The 15,986-nt window shown below is 30.8% G+C and overlaps 1 protein-coding gene across 2 annotated transcripts in view; it reads left to right on the top strand.

The window, feature by feature from the left end:
- The window catches only part of ALiX (programmed cell death 6-interacting protein-like protein AliX), a 136,469-nt gene that overhangs the window by 50,417 nt on the left and 70,066 nt on the right, over window positions 1-15,986 (top strand). For both annotated transcript variants that reach the window (XM_075375889.1, XM_075375888.1), the window contains exon 8: window positions 4,815-4,938. In XM_075375889.1, the coding sequence (XP_075232004.1) occupies window positions 4,815-4,938 (124 nt within the window). The remainder of the gene's footprint in view (window positions 1-4,814; window positions 4,939-15,986) is intronic.

Genomic DNA, 15,986 nt, shown 5'->3' with positions numbered 1-15,986 from the left:
TGACTGCCAATGTAGGAACAAGTGGTAGTCACTTGGCACCAGCTCAGGACTAAATGTGAGTGATCAGTTTGTTTCCTACCAAATGTGATGAGCCACTTGTGGCCAAGCATTGTTGTGGAGCAGCTTGATTCGTGTACTGAGCATGTCACACCTGTTTTGGATTGTATGATGCAGTTTAGTCAAGGTCTCACAATATGTTTCATCATTTATCATCTCACCCCATGGCAAAACATCAACCAGTAGTAACGCCTGAGTATCCCAAAACACTGTCCATATGATTTTCCAGGTTGACATTATTTGATTGAACTTTACTTTCTTAGGAGATGTTAAGTGTTTCCATTCCATGTCTGTTGTTTTGCTTCCAGTTTAATGTCTCGTTACTAATAACAGTTAGGCTTAAATATGGATCACCTACATTGCTGTTACTAGTAACAGTTAGGCTTAAAAATGGATCACCTACATTGCTGTACTTCATGAGGAAATTCAAAGCGCTGATTAAACATTTGTTTTTGTACAACTGGTCAGCATTTTTGGTACCTCGTGTGAGCACAACTGATAATTTAAGCGTACCAATACAATCTCATAGAGAATAATTTGTGAAATTAAAGGAAGTTCATTATATAGTGATGAAGTTGTAACCGTCTATTCTTACAGACTTTTCTATTTACTGTGTATACCAGTACACCAGTTAATGATAGATGCCGCCTGCTTCATGCTACATAATGTATGTTTGTACAGCCTTCTTTAAATGTCCTAACCCATTTTCTCACCATTCAGTCGGACATATCATTATCCTCGTACACTAAACTGTTGAGGATTTTGGTTGCTTTTGTATCTTGCATTTAAGAAACTAATTACAGCAAAGACTTCATAAACAGTGGCATTGTCTATTGTTATAAGGATTTTAAACACACACAGGATACTGTAAAAAAGACTAACAATCACATTTTGGTATCTATAGTAAGCAATAGATGTAGTTACTCAGTGCACATATGCAAAAGAGTGACAACCACAGTGCAGTGGACATATATAAAAATGGTACTTACTTAAAAAATGTACCTTGTATATATTATTTTTCTCAAAGAAAAGAAAATAATTTTTTTACAAAGTGAAAGTCTGATTGAAACATAAGTATTACAGTCTCGTTTTTATGATTGAAACATAAGTATTATAGTCTCTTTATGGAAAAATAGAGCTTGGGTGAAAGCTTTTAACGTATCTAGTTTAATTTAAACCAAAGTTCTTTTTTTTGTTGTAACATTTTTATATAAATTAATTTTGCTACTAAGAAATTCTGTTAGTAGCATAAGAAATATATTTTTAGCTCTTAGTAAATTCTCTTCATTCTGAGATCCATTGATGATTATTTATATATAGTTGCTATATAGAAATAATTGACTCTTGTTTCTTGTGTTCAGTAACTATCAAACCAGCTGAACATTGACTTGTCATGTTTGTTCATGAACTATCTTTATCAATAGTAATTACAATTCATCTGTCTTCATTCATTAAAATTTGCATGGATTAGATGTTTTGCCTGTTGTGATCTCAAAAAGCATAATCACAGTTATTTTGTTGTGGTCTTTCTGTACTTCTCTTTTCTGTAGGGTGGTAAAACATAAATTGCCTATTGCCTGGGGAAGACTAGAGTTGTGTGTTATCTCATGTTTTCATTGCTTTTTTGAGTTTGCTGTTAAGCAGTGTGCAGACTCAATGTTAATCTCATATTATTACACAGTGTTTCTTTGACACCCTTAACAGGCTGAAGAAATCTCATCTTGGTTCCCTAAACTTTACTTAATTATTTCCTTTAAAGGGTTCATGATTCACTTGTGACATCAAACAGCCATCAACTTCTATAATTGTTGGTCTCTCTTCACTAAAAGACTAATTGTTAGTCTTTTTTACAGTATCCTGTGTGTGTTTAAAATCCTTATAACAATAGACAATGCCACTGTTTATGAAGTCTTTGCTGTAATTAGTTTCTTAAATGCAAGATACAAAAGCAACCAAAATCCTCAACAGTTTAGTGTACGAGGATAATGATATGTCCGACTGAATGGTGAGAAAATGGGTTAGGACATTTAAAGAAGGCTGTACAAACATACATTATGTAGCATGAAGCAGGCGGCATCTATCATTAACTGGTGTACTGGTATACACAGTAAATAGAAAAGTCTGTAAGAATAGACGGTTACAACTTCATCACTATATAATGAACTTTCTTTAATTTCACAAATTATTCTGTATGAGATTGTATTGGTACGCTTAAATTATCAGTTGTGCTCACACGAGGTACCAAAAATGCTGACCAGTTGTACAAAAACAAGTGTTTTTTTAAACAGAATTCTGATCGATAGTGTCATAGATTGCCAGAATCTGTTGGTCTGGAAATTCATGTCCTGGTTCTTCTTGTGTTTAACATTACAGCCAAGATATTTAAAATTGGCTGTTTACTCTAAAATCCTGCCACTAAGAACAATTTTTGATCTCACTGGGAATTTTATATAGAATGCAGTAACGTGGTTTTTTCAACTGAAATTTGAAAATTAATCTATTCATAGATAATGAAAGTACTCTACTTTTTTATATCATAATATGAATTTATTATTAAATATAAATGATATGATCTTAATTTAATTACTTTAAATGTATCATTTACCTAAGCCTGGTAAAACTAGTTATTTATGACAAATGCTTGAATTTAAACGGCAACTATGTTGAAAAGTAGTTCAAAGCTGTAGTTTTAAGCTGTATATAATAAAATATTTTTATCTCTATGCAGGTTTTTTATTTATAGCCATACGGAAGTTAATTTCCAAACCACCCTCATAGATTTTTGTGAATTACTAAAATTTACAAATCCTTTGTTTAACTCAACATTAGTTTTAATTTATATTCTATATGGTTAGGGCTCTAATAATTATACTGTTGATAAATTGCTTTTTTTTGGTGATATAGAAGTATAGATAGATTTATTGTTGATAGATGTTTATGGTAGTATTGATTTTCGTTGGCCACACACAGTTTACTTTTACAGTCAATTTACTTTTATTCTCTTTTTATATTAGTGTAAAGTGAACTATTGAATTTATTGTTTTCTCTTTATAAAATGTGTTGAATATTTTTATGAAAATTGTTTAGGTTTTAAATAGTATGTCATTTATCATGCTCTAAATTTATTTGTTTACTGTAGTATATTTTCAAAATGTCATCAACATAATACCTAATCTGTAATTTTATTTTATGGTTATTTATAAAATTAATATTTATGTCTTTCATGTATCTATTTTATACTATGTATTGTGTTGTGACCTCTGCAGAAACAGAGGTCTCTGTGGAAGTGCTTTGTAAAGATAATAAATTAAAAGTGATAAAAATTATTTTTTAATAAAATAATTATACTCTGTTGTTATAGGATGCAATTTGCTAAATTACTTATTAATGTCAGATATATGCTTATTAGTAATAAGTAAGGATATAAATGTATCAGATAAATTAACAAGATTTTTATGCTGTGCCATTACAATCAAAATATCTCCTATTACACTGTAACTAACCAGCTGTTAGTAGATATTTAAGTTTTTCCTAATTACTGTTTGTTTTCTCTAAAATTAAAATTGTCTGGGTTATATTGAATCATTGATTATGAGCTATTCATCAAAATATTTGAAAATGAGGGAAAAGAAAGTAAAACGTGTAGAAAAAGTAAAAAAAGTAGTTTGTATTACGTTTAAGTGTCCAATCTCCAGTCCAAAACAAATTGATCTCTTCTTTTCTCTTTAACTGAAGGGACTTTGGCACGAAGTAGTTGCTCTTTACAGAGTACAACTTCCTTATTAATCCTGTCCATCTTTTATGCTTTGACTTTTACTTTTGATAAAATCCATTGATTCAGATCACCAGGTGGAATATAAGCAGTCAAGTGCATTAGTAGCGCATCAAGTTTCTGGCATCAGCCACCTTGTTGCCAGCAATAAAAAGCTTTATGGATCTTGTACCCTGAACTGTTTGTTCATGGATTTGCTGCAATCAATGTTCACAATACCAAACAACCTATTAAATAGCATAGCATCCAATGGCTGTCATTGTAGACAGTGATATAATAACATTTAGTAGTGACCGTAAATGATTTGTCCCCATAGGACATAAGGTATTTCCATACCTTGGTTTTTTTTACCCGTTCGTAAAAAATTCCAGACTGGGGATTTTTGCATACAATTTCTCAAAATCATTGTATAGTTTTTATGGAACTCCTTATAAATAAAATAGAAGCTAAGTTCTTACAGTGATTGTAGATTGTAACAAAGACAGCAGAATTTCAATAGTACTCTTGGAAACTGCTTTGTAGACCACTATTTCATGCATTTGTTCTTGAGCCTAAAAGCTAGCCAGTTTTGTATAGGTATGCAGTTTGTTTCATAAAGCCAATGTAATTAGTATAATGCGGTACCAGTATAATATATATCATTTTTCACAGTAGGAAGTTGCCTGAAATATTGAGGCAACAATCCTAATTTGCAAAAATTATTGAGTGTACTTGTTCAAAAGATACCTGTAGACTGCATTCATAATCCAAACTAGGTTGTTTTAATATGTTTACTTCTGATAATTAGCATGTTTGATAACTAATTTGCAGCTACATTTAATTATAAACCCTAACCCAGTACAGCAGATGTGTTATAGCCAGTTTTCTTCTTTCATTTAAACTAGTTAATGAAACCTGGATTCTGAAATTATCACTGAAAATTATACAAGTATTTATTACTTCATTCTGAATTTATCTATTAATATTTTATTTTTTTTATTTATAGATCTGTTTGAAAACCTTATTCCAATGGCAGTACATCAGTCACTTGCATCTTATGAAGTTAGAAAGAATGAACTCGTCACAATAGAAATAAACAAATTACGAGAGTCTACACAATTATTAAACAGGTATGGTTGTTGTCCATATCATCATTATCGTCATCATGCTGCTGGCTATAATGATGATGAAGATGATTGCCGTAAGCATGGTGATGATTAATTTTAGTATTCCTTTTATCCTCTTTTAACTGGTTTCATTTTTTTATCTTATTACTGGTTTTAATTATATGTTATTATAATTAAGTGGTATTTTGTATTTGGTGTGGTGCTCATGACAGCTTTTGCACTTGACAAAACAAAAAGATTATTCTAGTGATTTAACAAATATGACTTAAAACATATCCTATGAATAAATATTAGTGAATTAGATGTGTAGTTCAATTTCGATGGTTGTTGGTTACTCTTAATTAAAATTAATCTATATTCTTTGCATCAGGGGTCTTTTACTGTATTATAAAGTAATAATTTCTCTATTACACCAATTTCAGACAAAATCTATTAATTTATTGTTAATATAGCGTAAATACTACTGTTATTATACCATATAGCATAATTATTTTTAAGTAGTGTTATAAATAATTTTCTTGAAAAATTTAAAATGATTTTAGTTTTATTCTATAAGAAGATTATTTTTGATTTGTCCATGACAATTTCTCTAGTTTTTCTGGAAGATATATTATTATATTTATTAATCGCTTGTTGCCTTAGGTGAGTTAAATTAAAAAGGAAAAATTTCATAATTATAAAAATATTTATATAAGCGATGATTAGTAAATTAGTTTCTTCAGTTGTTAACTCAGATTAATAAAATATAAACGGTAACAAGACCTTACACACATTAAATATTTAGTGTAATTGGATGACTTTTTTTTATACATAAGCAAAAAAGTAAAACTTAAGTTAGAGAATTAAAATGTTAGACTTCATGTTATAATGCATGCAAGGTCTATTTTATTATTTGTATTTATAGTATTACATATGTCGTAAATACACAAATTATTAATCTAGTAGTTATTCACCATTTTTCTTCTGTTTTTGAAATATTGCATTTTTATTTTAATTTTAATTAAAATATAAAAAAATTAAAGAAATGAGAAATATTTTCTTCTTCCAATATTAATATAGAAATGCAATATTTCAACTTAACCTTACTTGTAAACATTCAACTTCCGTACATTTCATTGCTTATGAGCTCATGAGTCATGACTGGACTACACCCAATACATAATACACTGCTTCTGTTTCACATATTATCTAACACAGCGCTTGAATTTCCTCTTCAACTGACTTACCTTACTTGTTTTACTTTAATCTAGTTGTATTTGCATTAACACATAATAGATTGTGTTTTTTCAAAAATCGATGAACATAAAAATTATTTACAACAGAAATGATAGTACTCTATTTTAAGTTCAAAGAAAGCTTTCCTAACTGTTTATTGTGAGGGCTTTAAAATTCCCAGAATTATTTAATAAATCTTTATTTTTTATAATTTTATATTTTTATTTCATCTAATAATATTGTTTGACCGGCTCAGAGTATTTTTATTCTTATGAATTATATGATGTGGATTACAGCATATTCTTTACTGTATACTTACTGCTTTAATAAAATGTTTAATTCAATTGGCTAAAAAACAGTTATTTTTAAAGCAGCATTTTGTTTAAGATAAACAGATTTAAAACAATCAATAAGACTAAAGCCTATATTAAAATCTAGTAAAGTAATAAGTTGTTAAGCATATACAACAATTAACTTTGTTTGAAATAAAATAGATGATTTTTTAATCCTGGTATAAATGATTTTTATGGAATGAATTTTTTAGCGATTAAACATTTATGAACATGCAAGATTTTTTTTAAAAAGTAATTTGTTCCTAAGAAGTAATGGATACTCACTTATGTCAAACCAGTTAATGAAACTATTTCAGTAGTTAAATACAGCGTCTTTGGCAAAGGACCGTATTATGATTCAGTTTCTATTTTATTAAATTAACTAACAATTTAATAGCTTTACCAATCAGTTTACTTAAAATTAAAGAAATAATATTCATCAGTGAGTTTTGAAGTAAAGCGAGTTTTGAAGTAGCTACTAATTAGATATCCTTAATTTTTTTGCATATTCTGTTTAACATGTAATTAAGTACGTAAGCAAATATTTAACAATTAAAATACCTTTTTAAATTTTTATTTTATTGTATGACAATTTTATTTATCATCAGTCCAAATTTTTAATAAAATTAAATTTTATACGTTAATATGAGCATAACATTCATTTTTATGTATAATTTTTTACTTTTTAATACTGCTTTGTTGTGAAGACTTTTTCATTTGATTCTTCCAGGGATGCTAGAACATTTTTTTTTATCGAATTCCAAACCTGCCATTTCACATATAACAACTGTAACATAAGTTATGTTGTAATTTCAATGTAGTATTTTATGTAGTTGAAGGTTGTTTATTATTCTTGGAGACAATTTAATGTAGTGACTGAAGTTTGTTGAAACATTTAAAAAGTCATTGCAGAATAATTTTTATTTCGTATAATGTATTAGATTTCTGTTTTAATTCACATGTTGTAATGATTGTACAAATGAGAACTGTATTTTTCTTTGAAAACTGATAGTAAAATTTATTACTTGTTTAACTCAGGATTATAAAAGGGAAAATCTCTTTGAACACTGTGTCTAAAGAAAATCTTAAAATTACAGTAAAAAGCAAAAATATGAATTTGATGTTTCATTTTAATAACCAGCTAAATGATGATTTTTGCCTCCAGAGCTTATAAGCCCTGAAATATATACTAAATAATAATATTTATTAACCAATTTTTATAGTATGCTTGTGATTATAACTTTATCTAGTAATAGCGCATTATGGTGTTTTGGTGTAGATTATTCCTTATCATGGAATAAATTAAATTCTTTCCTTTACTGTACCTTAAATTACCTTTATTTGAAAAGGAAAGTGGCCTTAAAAAATAAAAGTCATTCTATCTATCAAGGTTACCAGTAGTATTATTTCTTAACTATTACTTTTAAATATAACTTTATTTACTCACAGTGTTATTGTATTTTTACATTGTTTTGTTTATGAAATTTCTTTTATTTTGTATTACTTTTTCTTAGTTATTAAAATGTAATAATAGTCATTTCTGTTGACTTTCTTTAATTTTTTTTTTTTAATTCTCTTAATTTACCTTTTTCCTGAATACTTTACACAGTTTGATACCTTTTTGATGTAATTAAACGACACTGCATCATAAATGGAATAAATATGTATTCTGGGTTTTTACTGTCCTGTTTTTTTTTTACAGTTAAAAAAATTAGAACTTTTGAAAATTTACTTTTAATCCTGCTAACTTTTGTAACTCATAACTCATACATTACAATAGTTTTGACATTTCATAACCTGGTATTTGTTATTCACAAGTTATATTATATATTTATAGTTTCATTTGACTACTTCAGCAATATTATCACTAGATAATGTCAAATTAAATTCTGATTAGAGTTTTATCACCTTGTAAAATATGTTGTCTAAGCCTTTTTAAGTTATTTTAATACTTTGTGTAAGCAGTAAAGGTTCCATTAATAGAAGCTGTCTCAGCAGCCAGATTTTGTTTTAAGCTTGATCTGGTTCATTACAAAATTAAAATGCTCTTTTATTTTTTGAGATAATGCTAATTGAATGTTAATTTAATTTAGTTTATTTCTTATATTTAAAGTCATTACTATATTTCTAAAAATGGGGAGTGTTGCTATAAATTGTTTTCTATTCATAAACAAATAATTTTTAAGATATAATAAAGTAAGTGATAACTTAATAGTAAGCTCTTTTTCTTTACATCCAAATTTTATTAATTCGGATTCTGTTTTATCACAAAAAAATTTCTATATCTTTTATCAGGGAATTGAATACAGACTGTTTAATCTACATTTATGCACTGGTTTCCAGTTAATATAATATATTCAATAAAGTAATTACTAAAAATGATTTATCTGCAAAAGTGAAATGGGATGTTTTCTGTACAGTATTTAGGGCGGATAAGTTATGGGAGGGGGGTATATAGCTTTTGAGGATTATTTGCTTAGATTTATTTATTCCCTTTGAATATGTCGAATTACATAATTACTTAAAAACCGGTAAAGAGCTTTTATATTTTTAAGTTGCTTTATAATAAATATATTGAATTTGCCTAATCACTGTTTACCATGTGTTTTGGCCTTGATAATGGTCAAAAGAAAGTTAAGGTGGTATAAAGAACGAAGAAGTTTGGCAGAAAGGATTGGTTGCGAGATAAGTGATAGTGAGAATGAAATGGCCAATGAAAAAAACAACTGGGTTACCTACCTTGAAGATTGTACAAGGTAGGATTTTATGGAGAAATGCAGAGATTGCGCTAATAGAGCAATTTTCACAATATTATTCTAAATTTAAATTTGACTAGTTAAAAATTATTTAACAGGAAGTTTCAGTAGAACTGAAATGTCTGCTATTTTTAAAACAAGATGTGCATATGGCGTCTTAGTTATAGTGCTGAAAGGAAGGTGAATGACTATGTTTGTGTTATACATATTTTGTAATTTAGAAGAAGAATAGGAAATTACCCACTTTATTAGTAGAGCTTTATTTCAGAACAGATACATTGGGACAGGTTTGGTTCCTGGTATGATTCATCCTCTTCGAAAGGATGCAGTCTTAGTTGGTGATCTTAATGCAAAGAACGTGACGTGGGGAGGACATGTCATGGATCATAGAGGGCAGATTCTGGAGGAGTATATGGCCTAGTTGTGTTTGGTGGTGCTCAATAATGGGACAGCGCCTACTTTGGTGAGGGTAAATGGATGCTTGTTCATGGATGTCACGTTTGTCTCGCCAAGGTTGGCTGAGGGGTCGTGGAGGTGGGAGGTGCTCACTGAAGAAGAGTCATTGAGAAATTATTTCTTTCTTTGATTTGAGATTGGGGCTGGTGGGTCTTATAGCGTGGCGGCTGACAACAGGAGATTATGTTCAAAAGAGGGCCTAAGAAGTTGGTGAAAGAGCACTTTGGTCGTCTGGAAAACGTCTCGCCCAGCTACCTGACAAAAAGGTATCAAAGGCAACAGAAGAATCACTGGACCATAGAAGTCCGCAAAGAAAGAATGTACATTGGTGGACTGCTCGGGTGGTGGAGGCGAGAAGGTGCTGTATTAGAGCCAGGAGAAGTGGTATCGTGAGGACATCCTCTCATGCAGAAAGGAACTGACTGAAAAAAAGAACGCTTACAGGAGTGAAATATTAGACAGTAAGAAGAGGAAGTGGAGGGAGAGTGTTCCTGGACAGGTTGGAGGATGACATATGGGGTGACGCCTTCCAAATCGTAACTGGTAGATTTTATAGGGCGTTATCTGTTTTTGCCAAGGAGGTTGTTGGAAACCAAATTGATGTTTTGTTCCGTAGAGGTGACCGGCCCATCTTTAGAGAGATAGCTGCAGTGGATATCCCTGTATTCACAATTAGCGAGCTGTGACAGGTGACAAGGAAGCCAAAGCTAAAAAGAGACCCGGCCTAGACCGGGTTACTAATAAAGTTGTGACCTGACTGCAACAGTGGAAGTTGCTGGTGGCCTTCAACTGAATCCTCTTGGATGGTTGTTTGCCACCAGAATGGAAGGAGGTGTAATTCTACTGTAGGAAGGTGGCGGATAGGTAGGAAGGCCAGTCGGATACCGACCTCTTTGCTTGTTGATTTGCCTAAGCAAACTCTTCAAGAAGCTATTGGTGGAGCATCTCCGAGATGAAGTAGAACGGAAGGGAGGCCTTAGTGAATGTTGATATGGATTCAGGAGAGGGTGGACAATGGAGGAATAGTTAGGGTGGTGAGGATTGTTGATGAGGTCGCAGTAAGCTGTTGGAGGATGAGCTGCATCCCGGCGGTGGTGATGTTGGATGTCAAGAATGCATTCAACTCACTGCCATTCAAGTGCATCATAGATGAGTTGATTTGGAGAGATATCAGCCCATATCTGGTACAAGCCCTTCAGAACTATTTTATTGGCAGGAGGGTAGTTGATTATGCAGAGGGTAAGGAGGATACAACCATTATGGAGCATGGTGTCCTGCAGGCTTCGGTAATTGGACCGATCCTGTGGAACCTAGCATATGATGGCGTCTTCAGGTTGTGGTATCCTGAGGGAGTTTTGATTACCGGTTTTACCGATGACCGTCTCCATGGTATTAGTCGCCAGAACAGAAGAGGAGATAATCAGGAAAGGTGAATGGGCCATTTTATTGTTCAACAGATGGTTGGTGGCATGGCCTTAGCCTCACTGCAGACAAAATGAAGCTGCTGGTGATGGCCGGGAGAAGGCGACTCTCCCCCATCTTGCTACAGGAAAGGAGGGGTTCGTTCTTAATCTGGTCAGAAAAGCCACAAATACCTGGGGGTTTGGCTTCACAGCCAGAGAGCCTTTCAAGATCATGTCAAGGAGGCGGTCGACAAGGTAGGTAGAACAGTATCCAAAGTACCAACAGCCAAGGTAGTTGGCTGTATCAAGGCTCATGAACGAGGTTGGTGGGCCAAGCTCACCAAAGAGGAGGATGCTAAATTTGTTCCAGGTCTCAATCTTTATTTTCCCTACCTAAGGACCCCAGGAGTCCCTGTTCAATCATTGAAGGTGGGACGCCAGAGCATCCCACCCCTCCCGGAGGGCGAGGTGCATCCCAGATTAGAAGCAGGTGCTCGTTAAAAGACCGAAACCCAGTTACTTGGGGGTGCTGTCAGGAATGGCATAGCCGAGTCTGGCATGTCCTCTCAGGGAACTGGCACCCTCAGGGCTGTTTTATACAGGATTGTGGGTCAGGCCTTGAGGCAAAGGGAGTTATGAAAAAAAAGATTCAGAGTTAGGGTTCTCTTTGAACAGTAATTATATGATATGATGATTGAAAGAACTCAATCTAGTATGCATGAGAGGTGTGGAGATACAAAGTTTAATATCTGAATATAGAATTATAATACTTAAATGTTAGTAAGTAGGTTTAATTATACGTACAGTTCTATGAGTCTCAATTTGTAAATGAGTGTTGTGAATCGTGTAGAAACCAGTAGGTTTGTTTGTTCAAAAGGATTTTATGAGAGAAAGTAAGACTGTGGGGACCATTTCATTGTATAAGGGGAGGGGGATATGTATGTAGGAAAAAGCCTTTTTTACGTAAACTATTTTATATTACTTTGTGCACAAGTAATTAATTTTATTTTTTCCTTTTGTTTTCTTCAATAAATAGTATTTTCTTTAATTGATTATGTGGTAAGGTATTATTAGGTTTGATGGTTTGAGGTCATGAAGGTTTCAGTATTACATTATTTGTTTGATTCCCTCAAATAATTTATAGTAGCATATTTTAATGCAATTAGATTTATTATTATTAATTATTATTTAACCCACTGGGTTGGTCTTGTGGTGAACGCATCTTTCCAAAATCAGCTGATTTTGAAGTCGAGAGTTTCAGCGTTCAAGTTCTAGTAAAGGCAGATTTTTATACGAACTTGAATACTAGATCGTGGATACCGAAAGTTGGGTTTCAATTAATAATACATCTCAGGAATGGTTGAACTGAGACTGTACACTTCATTTACACTTATACATATCATTCTCATTCATCCTTTGAAGTCATACCTGAACAGTGATTCCCAGAGGCTAAACAGGAAAAAGAAAGAAAAGTTATTTATTATTTAAATAATTAAAAAATTATTTTAATGTTTGTCCCTCAGGACTTCATTCACATCTCAAGATGAGAAAATATGTGAAATATCTAATAAAAGTTCCTAGATTCATGACAGTACAGTATATCTTGAAAATATTACATGTCAAGACAAGAAATTATAATAAATGAAAATGTAATAGTTCCCGAATTACGTAACTTCCAATGTAAAGAAACTATACTCATCAGGACAGGCTAGACTTTCCTTGATAATCTACAGATTATTATTGTATTAATTCTGTTTTATTTGTATGGAAAGGTCTAGGACTCTCTTTTGCCTATTAATGTCTCAAATGGGATTCAGACCGCAAAAAAATCTGTCATTTTTAATGCTTTTCTAATTTAGTTTAACCCCTGTGGTGCCATGTAGTAGTTTTTTATTTTTTACTATTCACTTACTTTTATTAAAATGTATCTTGTTTTTCTGTTTAATTTGAAGATAATAGATAGAATTTTGTCAGTAATTTTTTTCTTAGATTTAACTCCACTTAGTCTCTGACTTTAAAAAACTCAAGTTTGATAGTCAAATTAAACTACCATTATATCATAGTCTAATGAACATTTGCCTGATTTAACATTAAGGATTATTATAACAAACTAGTATTGTTTGATTCGTACGGTATAGAAAAAAGATAGATATCCGTATTCGTATCTCTTGCTTTGGGGTTTTGGTAACACATACTGTGTTACATCCAGACCGTGATGTGTTATTTATTAGAAACAGAAAATAAAATTGTGCATGGGACAATACCAAAGAGCCATTAACATTAAAATATAACTGGTCTAAATATGGCTTGAAATATTAACAGATTGCACAGAAGGACTAGCATTTAATTGATTGAATCACTTTAGCACACAATAATGAGTTGTTTTACATTAAATTCTATTTTAAATGCTTTAAATTTTTCTAAACTCATGTGCCACTGTTTTTGGATCAAAGAACATACTATGCCAAAATTGAATATGTAGTTACTAACACAGTGAGCAAGAAAATCTCAAATTATTGTAGTGAGGAGAACAGTTCAGTGAAATGAAATCAGTCTCCTGTTTTTCTAGCTTTTACAAAAAAGTCCTATTTGTTGATGACATAGGTAGTGATCAGCTTAGATAAAATACTAGAAATGCAAACCAAGCTTTAGAACTTCAAAGTATTTGGATGAACAAATGGGAACAAACTTCACAAATTTAAATAACAGCGCACTCGTTCATGAATTTCCTCACATAGAGAATGCCTAAAACATGTCTTTGTCTGATACCCTCTTAACATTTGTAAGTATGTTGAAAGTCATCAATCAGCTCATTGGTGTTATGTCAATCCATCAATTTCATCCTATTTCATTATTAGTTTCATACTATTGTATATGTATAAGAGTGTATGTAAATCATTCCAATTCTTGTAAATCCCATTTTGAAAAATGATACTATCCGCACTCTGTTTCTTTTATTAGTTAGAGTGAATCCTAGATAATAAACATTATGTAGTTTAAATAAATCCTATGCACACAACCCCATTTGATCTGGTCCACCAAAACAGAAATAAAATATTTAAAAAAGACCACTGTACTAATGGAATATGTTCATAAAGACCCTATTACTACTTGTACCTGAATGTTTATAACCATCTGCTTCAGAAGATTACAAAACTGCTAAAAACAAAAATATTTTTAAATTTTATCTGATCAACTCTATTTTTTAGACAATAAATGATTGTGTAGAAAGAAATTAATAATAATTATTAGTGATAATTAGGTGAATATGAATCGCTGCTTAATAGTGAATTTTAAGGAATTATTTAAATCACTACATTTAAAATTTTTGTTTTTAAGTAAATTATTATTAAGTTTATAGATTTGACTAAAGTTTATTAATTCTTGTCCTATGTTATTTTTAACTTTTAATGTAAATATTTCTTATGTAGATGATAAAGATAATTTGTTAATTATAAACCTTAAACAAGTATATTTTGACTGACAATAAAAATAAATTATCACTCAATTTTGTTCACATATATTTTATTTTAATATATAAGGTACAATACATAACATCTTCTACATACACAAAATACTATATTTTATAACATATACTTAGAAATAGAATTCTTGAAATAAAAATCTTATAAAATAGAGGTAATTTTAAATCTGATTAAATCTCACTTTTTGGGTGTTACGAATATAAAAATTAAATACCTATATATAATGTGTGAACCATATCAGTTCCATTCTAAATACAGTTATATATGCAAGAATAAACTAGAAAATAATCAAAACATTTACAAAATGCCAAGTCACAAAAATTAATTTTTATTAGCTTTAAATATTTTTAGATAATGAAATAAAATTCATACACTTTCTGTTAAAGGTGTATTAAACAACTGATTACATGTTTGAAATTGTTGCAAATTTAATTTTTACCTTTTTCTTTTTGCAAAATAATGTTTATTAAAAAAAGCATTATAAATTCACAAGCTTGTAGATATTGACTGCATTTAATCTTAAGTCATGAGACTTATGAATTATTTTTTTTTTTTAATGTGGCTTTTAATTATAGGTATGGGAGTTTTTCTCTGTTTATTTATTGCAAAACTGAGTACATGTAAAATTAGTTTTCTAATGTATACGTAGTTCACTACTGCTTATTTGTAACTAATTAGTAATTTTTGTAAATTCTTTTTTATTGCTTTTAAAAATGTAAATGATAAATCTACTTCTAAGAGTGCCTTTTCTGAAAACTACTCTTTTGCACTCATTATGTTTACATTCCACTTTGTGAAAATTTCCATTAGCTAATTGAGGGATCTTTGTAATTACTTTAATTAATTTTTAATTTACTTTAATGGAGATTGGAAAAAAATTAACTGCAAGGTTATTTTTCATTTTATTCCTGCTAAGTGAAGCTTGCTGAATTCCTAATTTAAACTTATTGGAAAGGTGAACGCATCCTTTTATACAATTGATTTTCATATAAATCAGTTACCTTTTTGTATTCTGTTTGAAGTTCATTTCTTTCTCTTTAATATGATGTACTCACTTTTGTAATTGTGTGGATAGATTTTAAAATATGATGTCCGTTATACATTACAAAGTCCAATAAAAAGTTTGAAAATATTGTAATTAACAATATTTCACACGTATGAAATACTTAAAAGCATTCTGGAATGCACAAACCAACTTTACAGTCTTTGCACCACCACCTGGTATCCCTTCTTTTTCTTTTCCCGTCCTATTGTTTAGTTTTATCTGAGCAAACCTTACAATAACGTTGTAGTTTTTCCTTTTTTTTGGGTAGGAGGAATTTTTGTTAGAAGTTGCCAAGCTGATGTTCGATGTACACTGGTTGAAGTTGTCTGTTCATCTAGTGACGCTTCTCCAGCTTTAAA

Source organism: Lycorma delicatula, chromosome 9 (assembly GCF_047948215.1).
Source record: "Lycorma delicatula isolate Av1 chromosome 9, ASM4794821v1, whole genome shotgun sequence".
Taxonomy (NCBI): domain Eukaryota; kingdom Metazoa; phylum Arthropoda; class Insecta; order Hemiptera; family Fulgoridae; genus Lycorma; species Lycorma delicatula.
The sequence above is the reverse complement of the archived record's forward strand: the minus strand, read 5'-3'. Positions and strand labels throughout refer to the sequence as shown.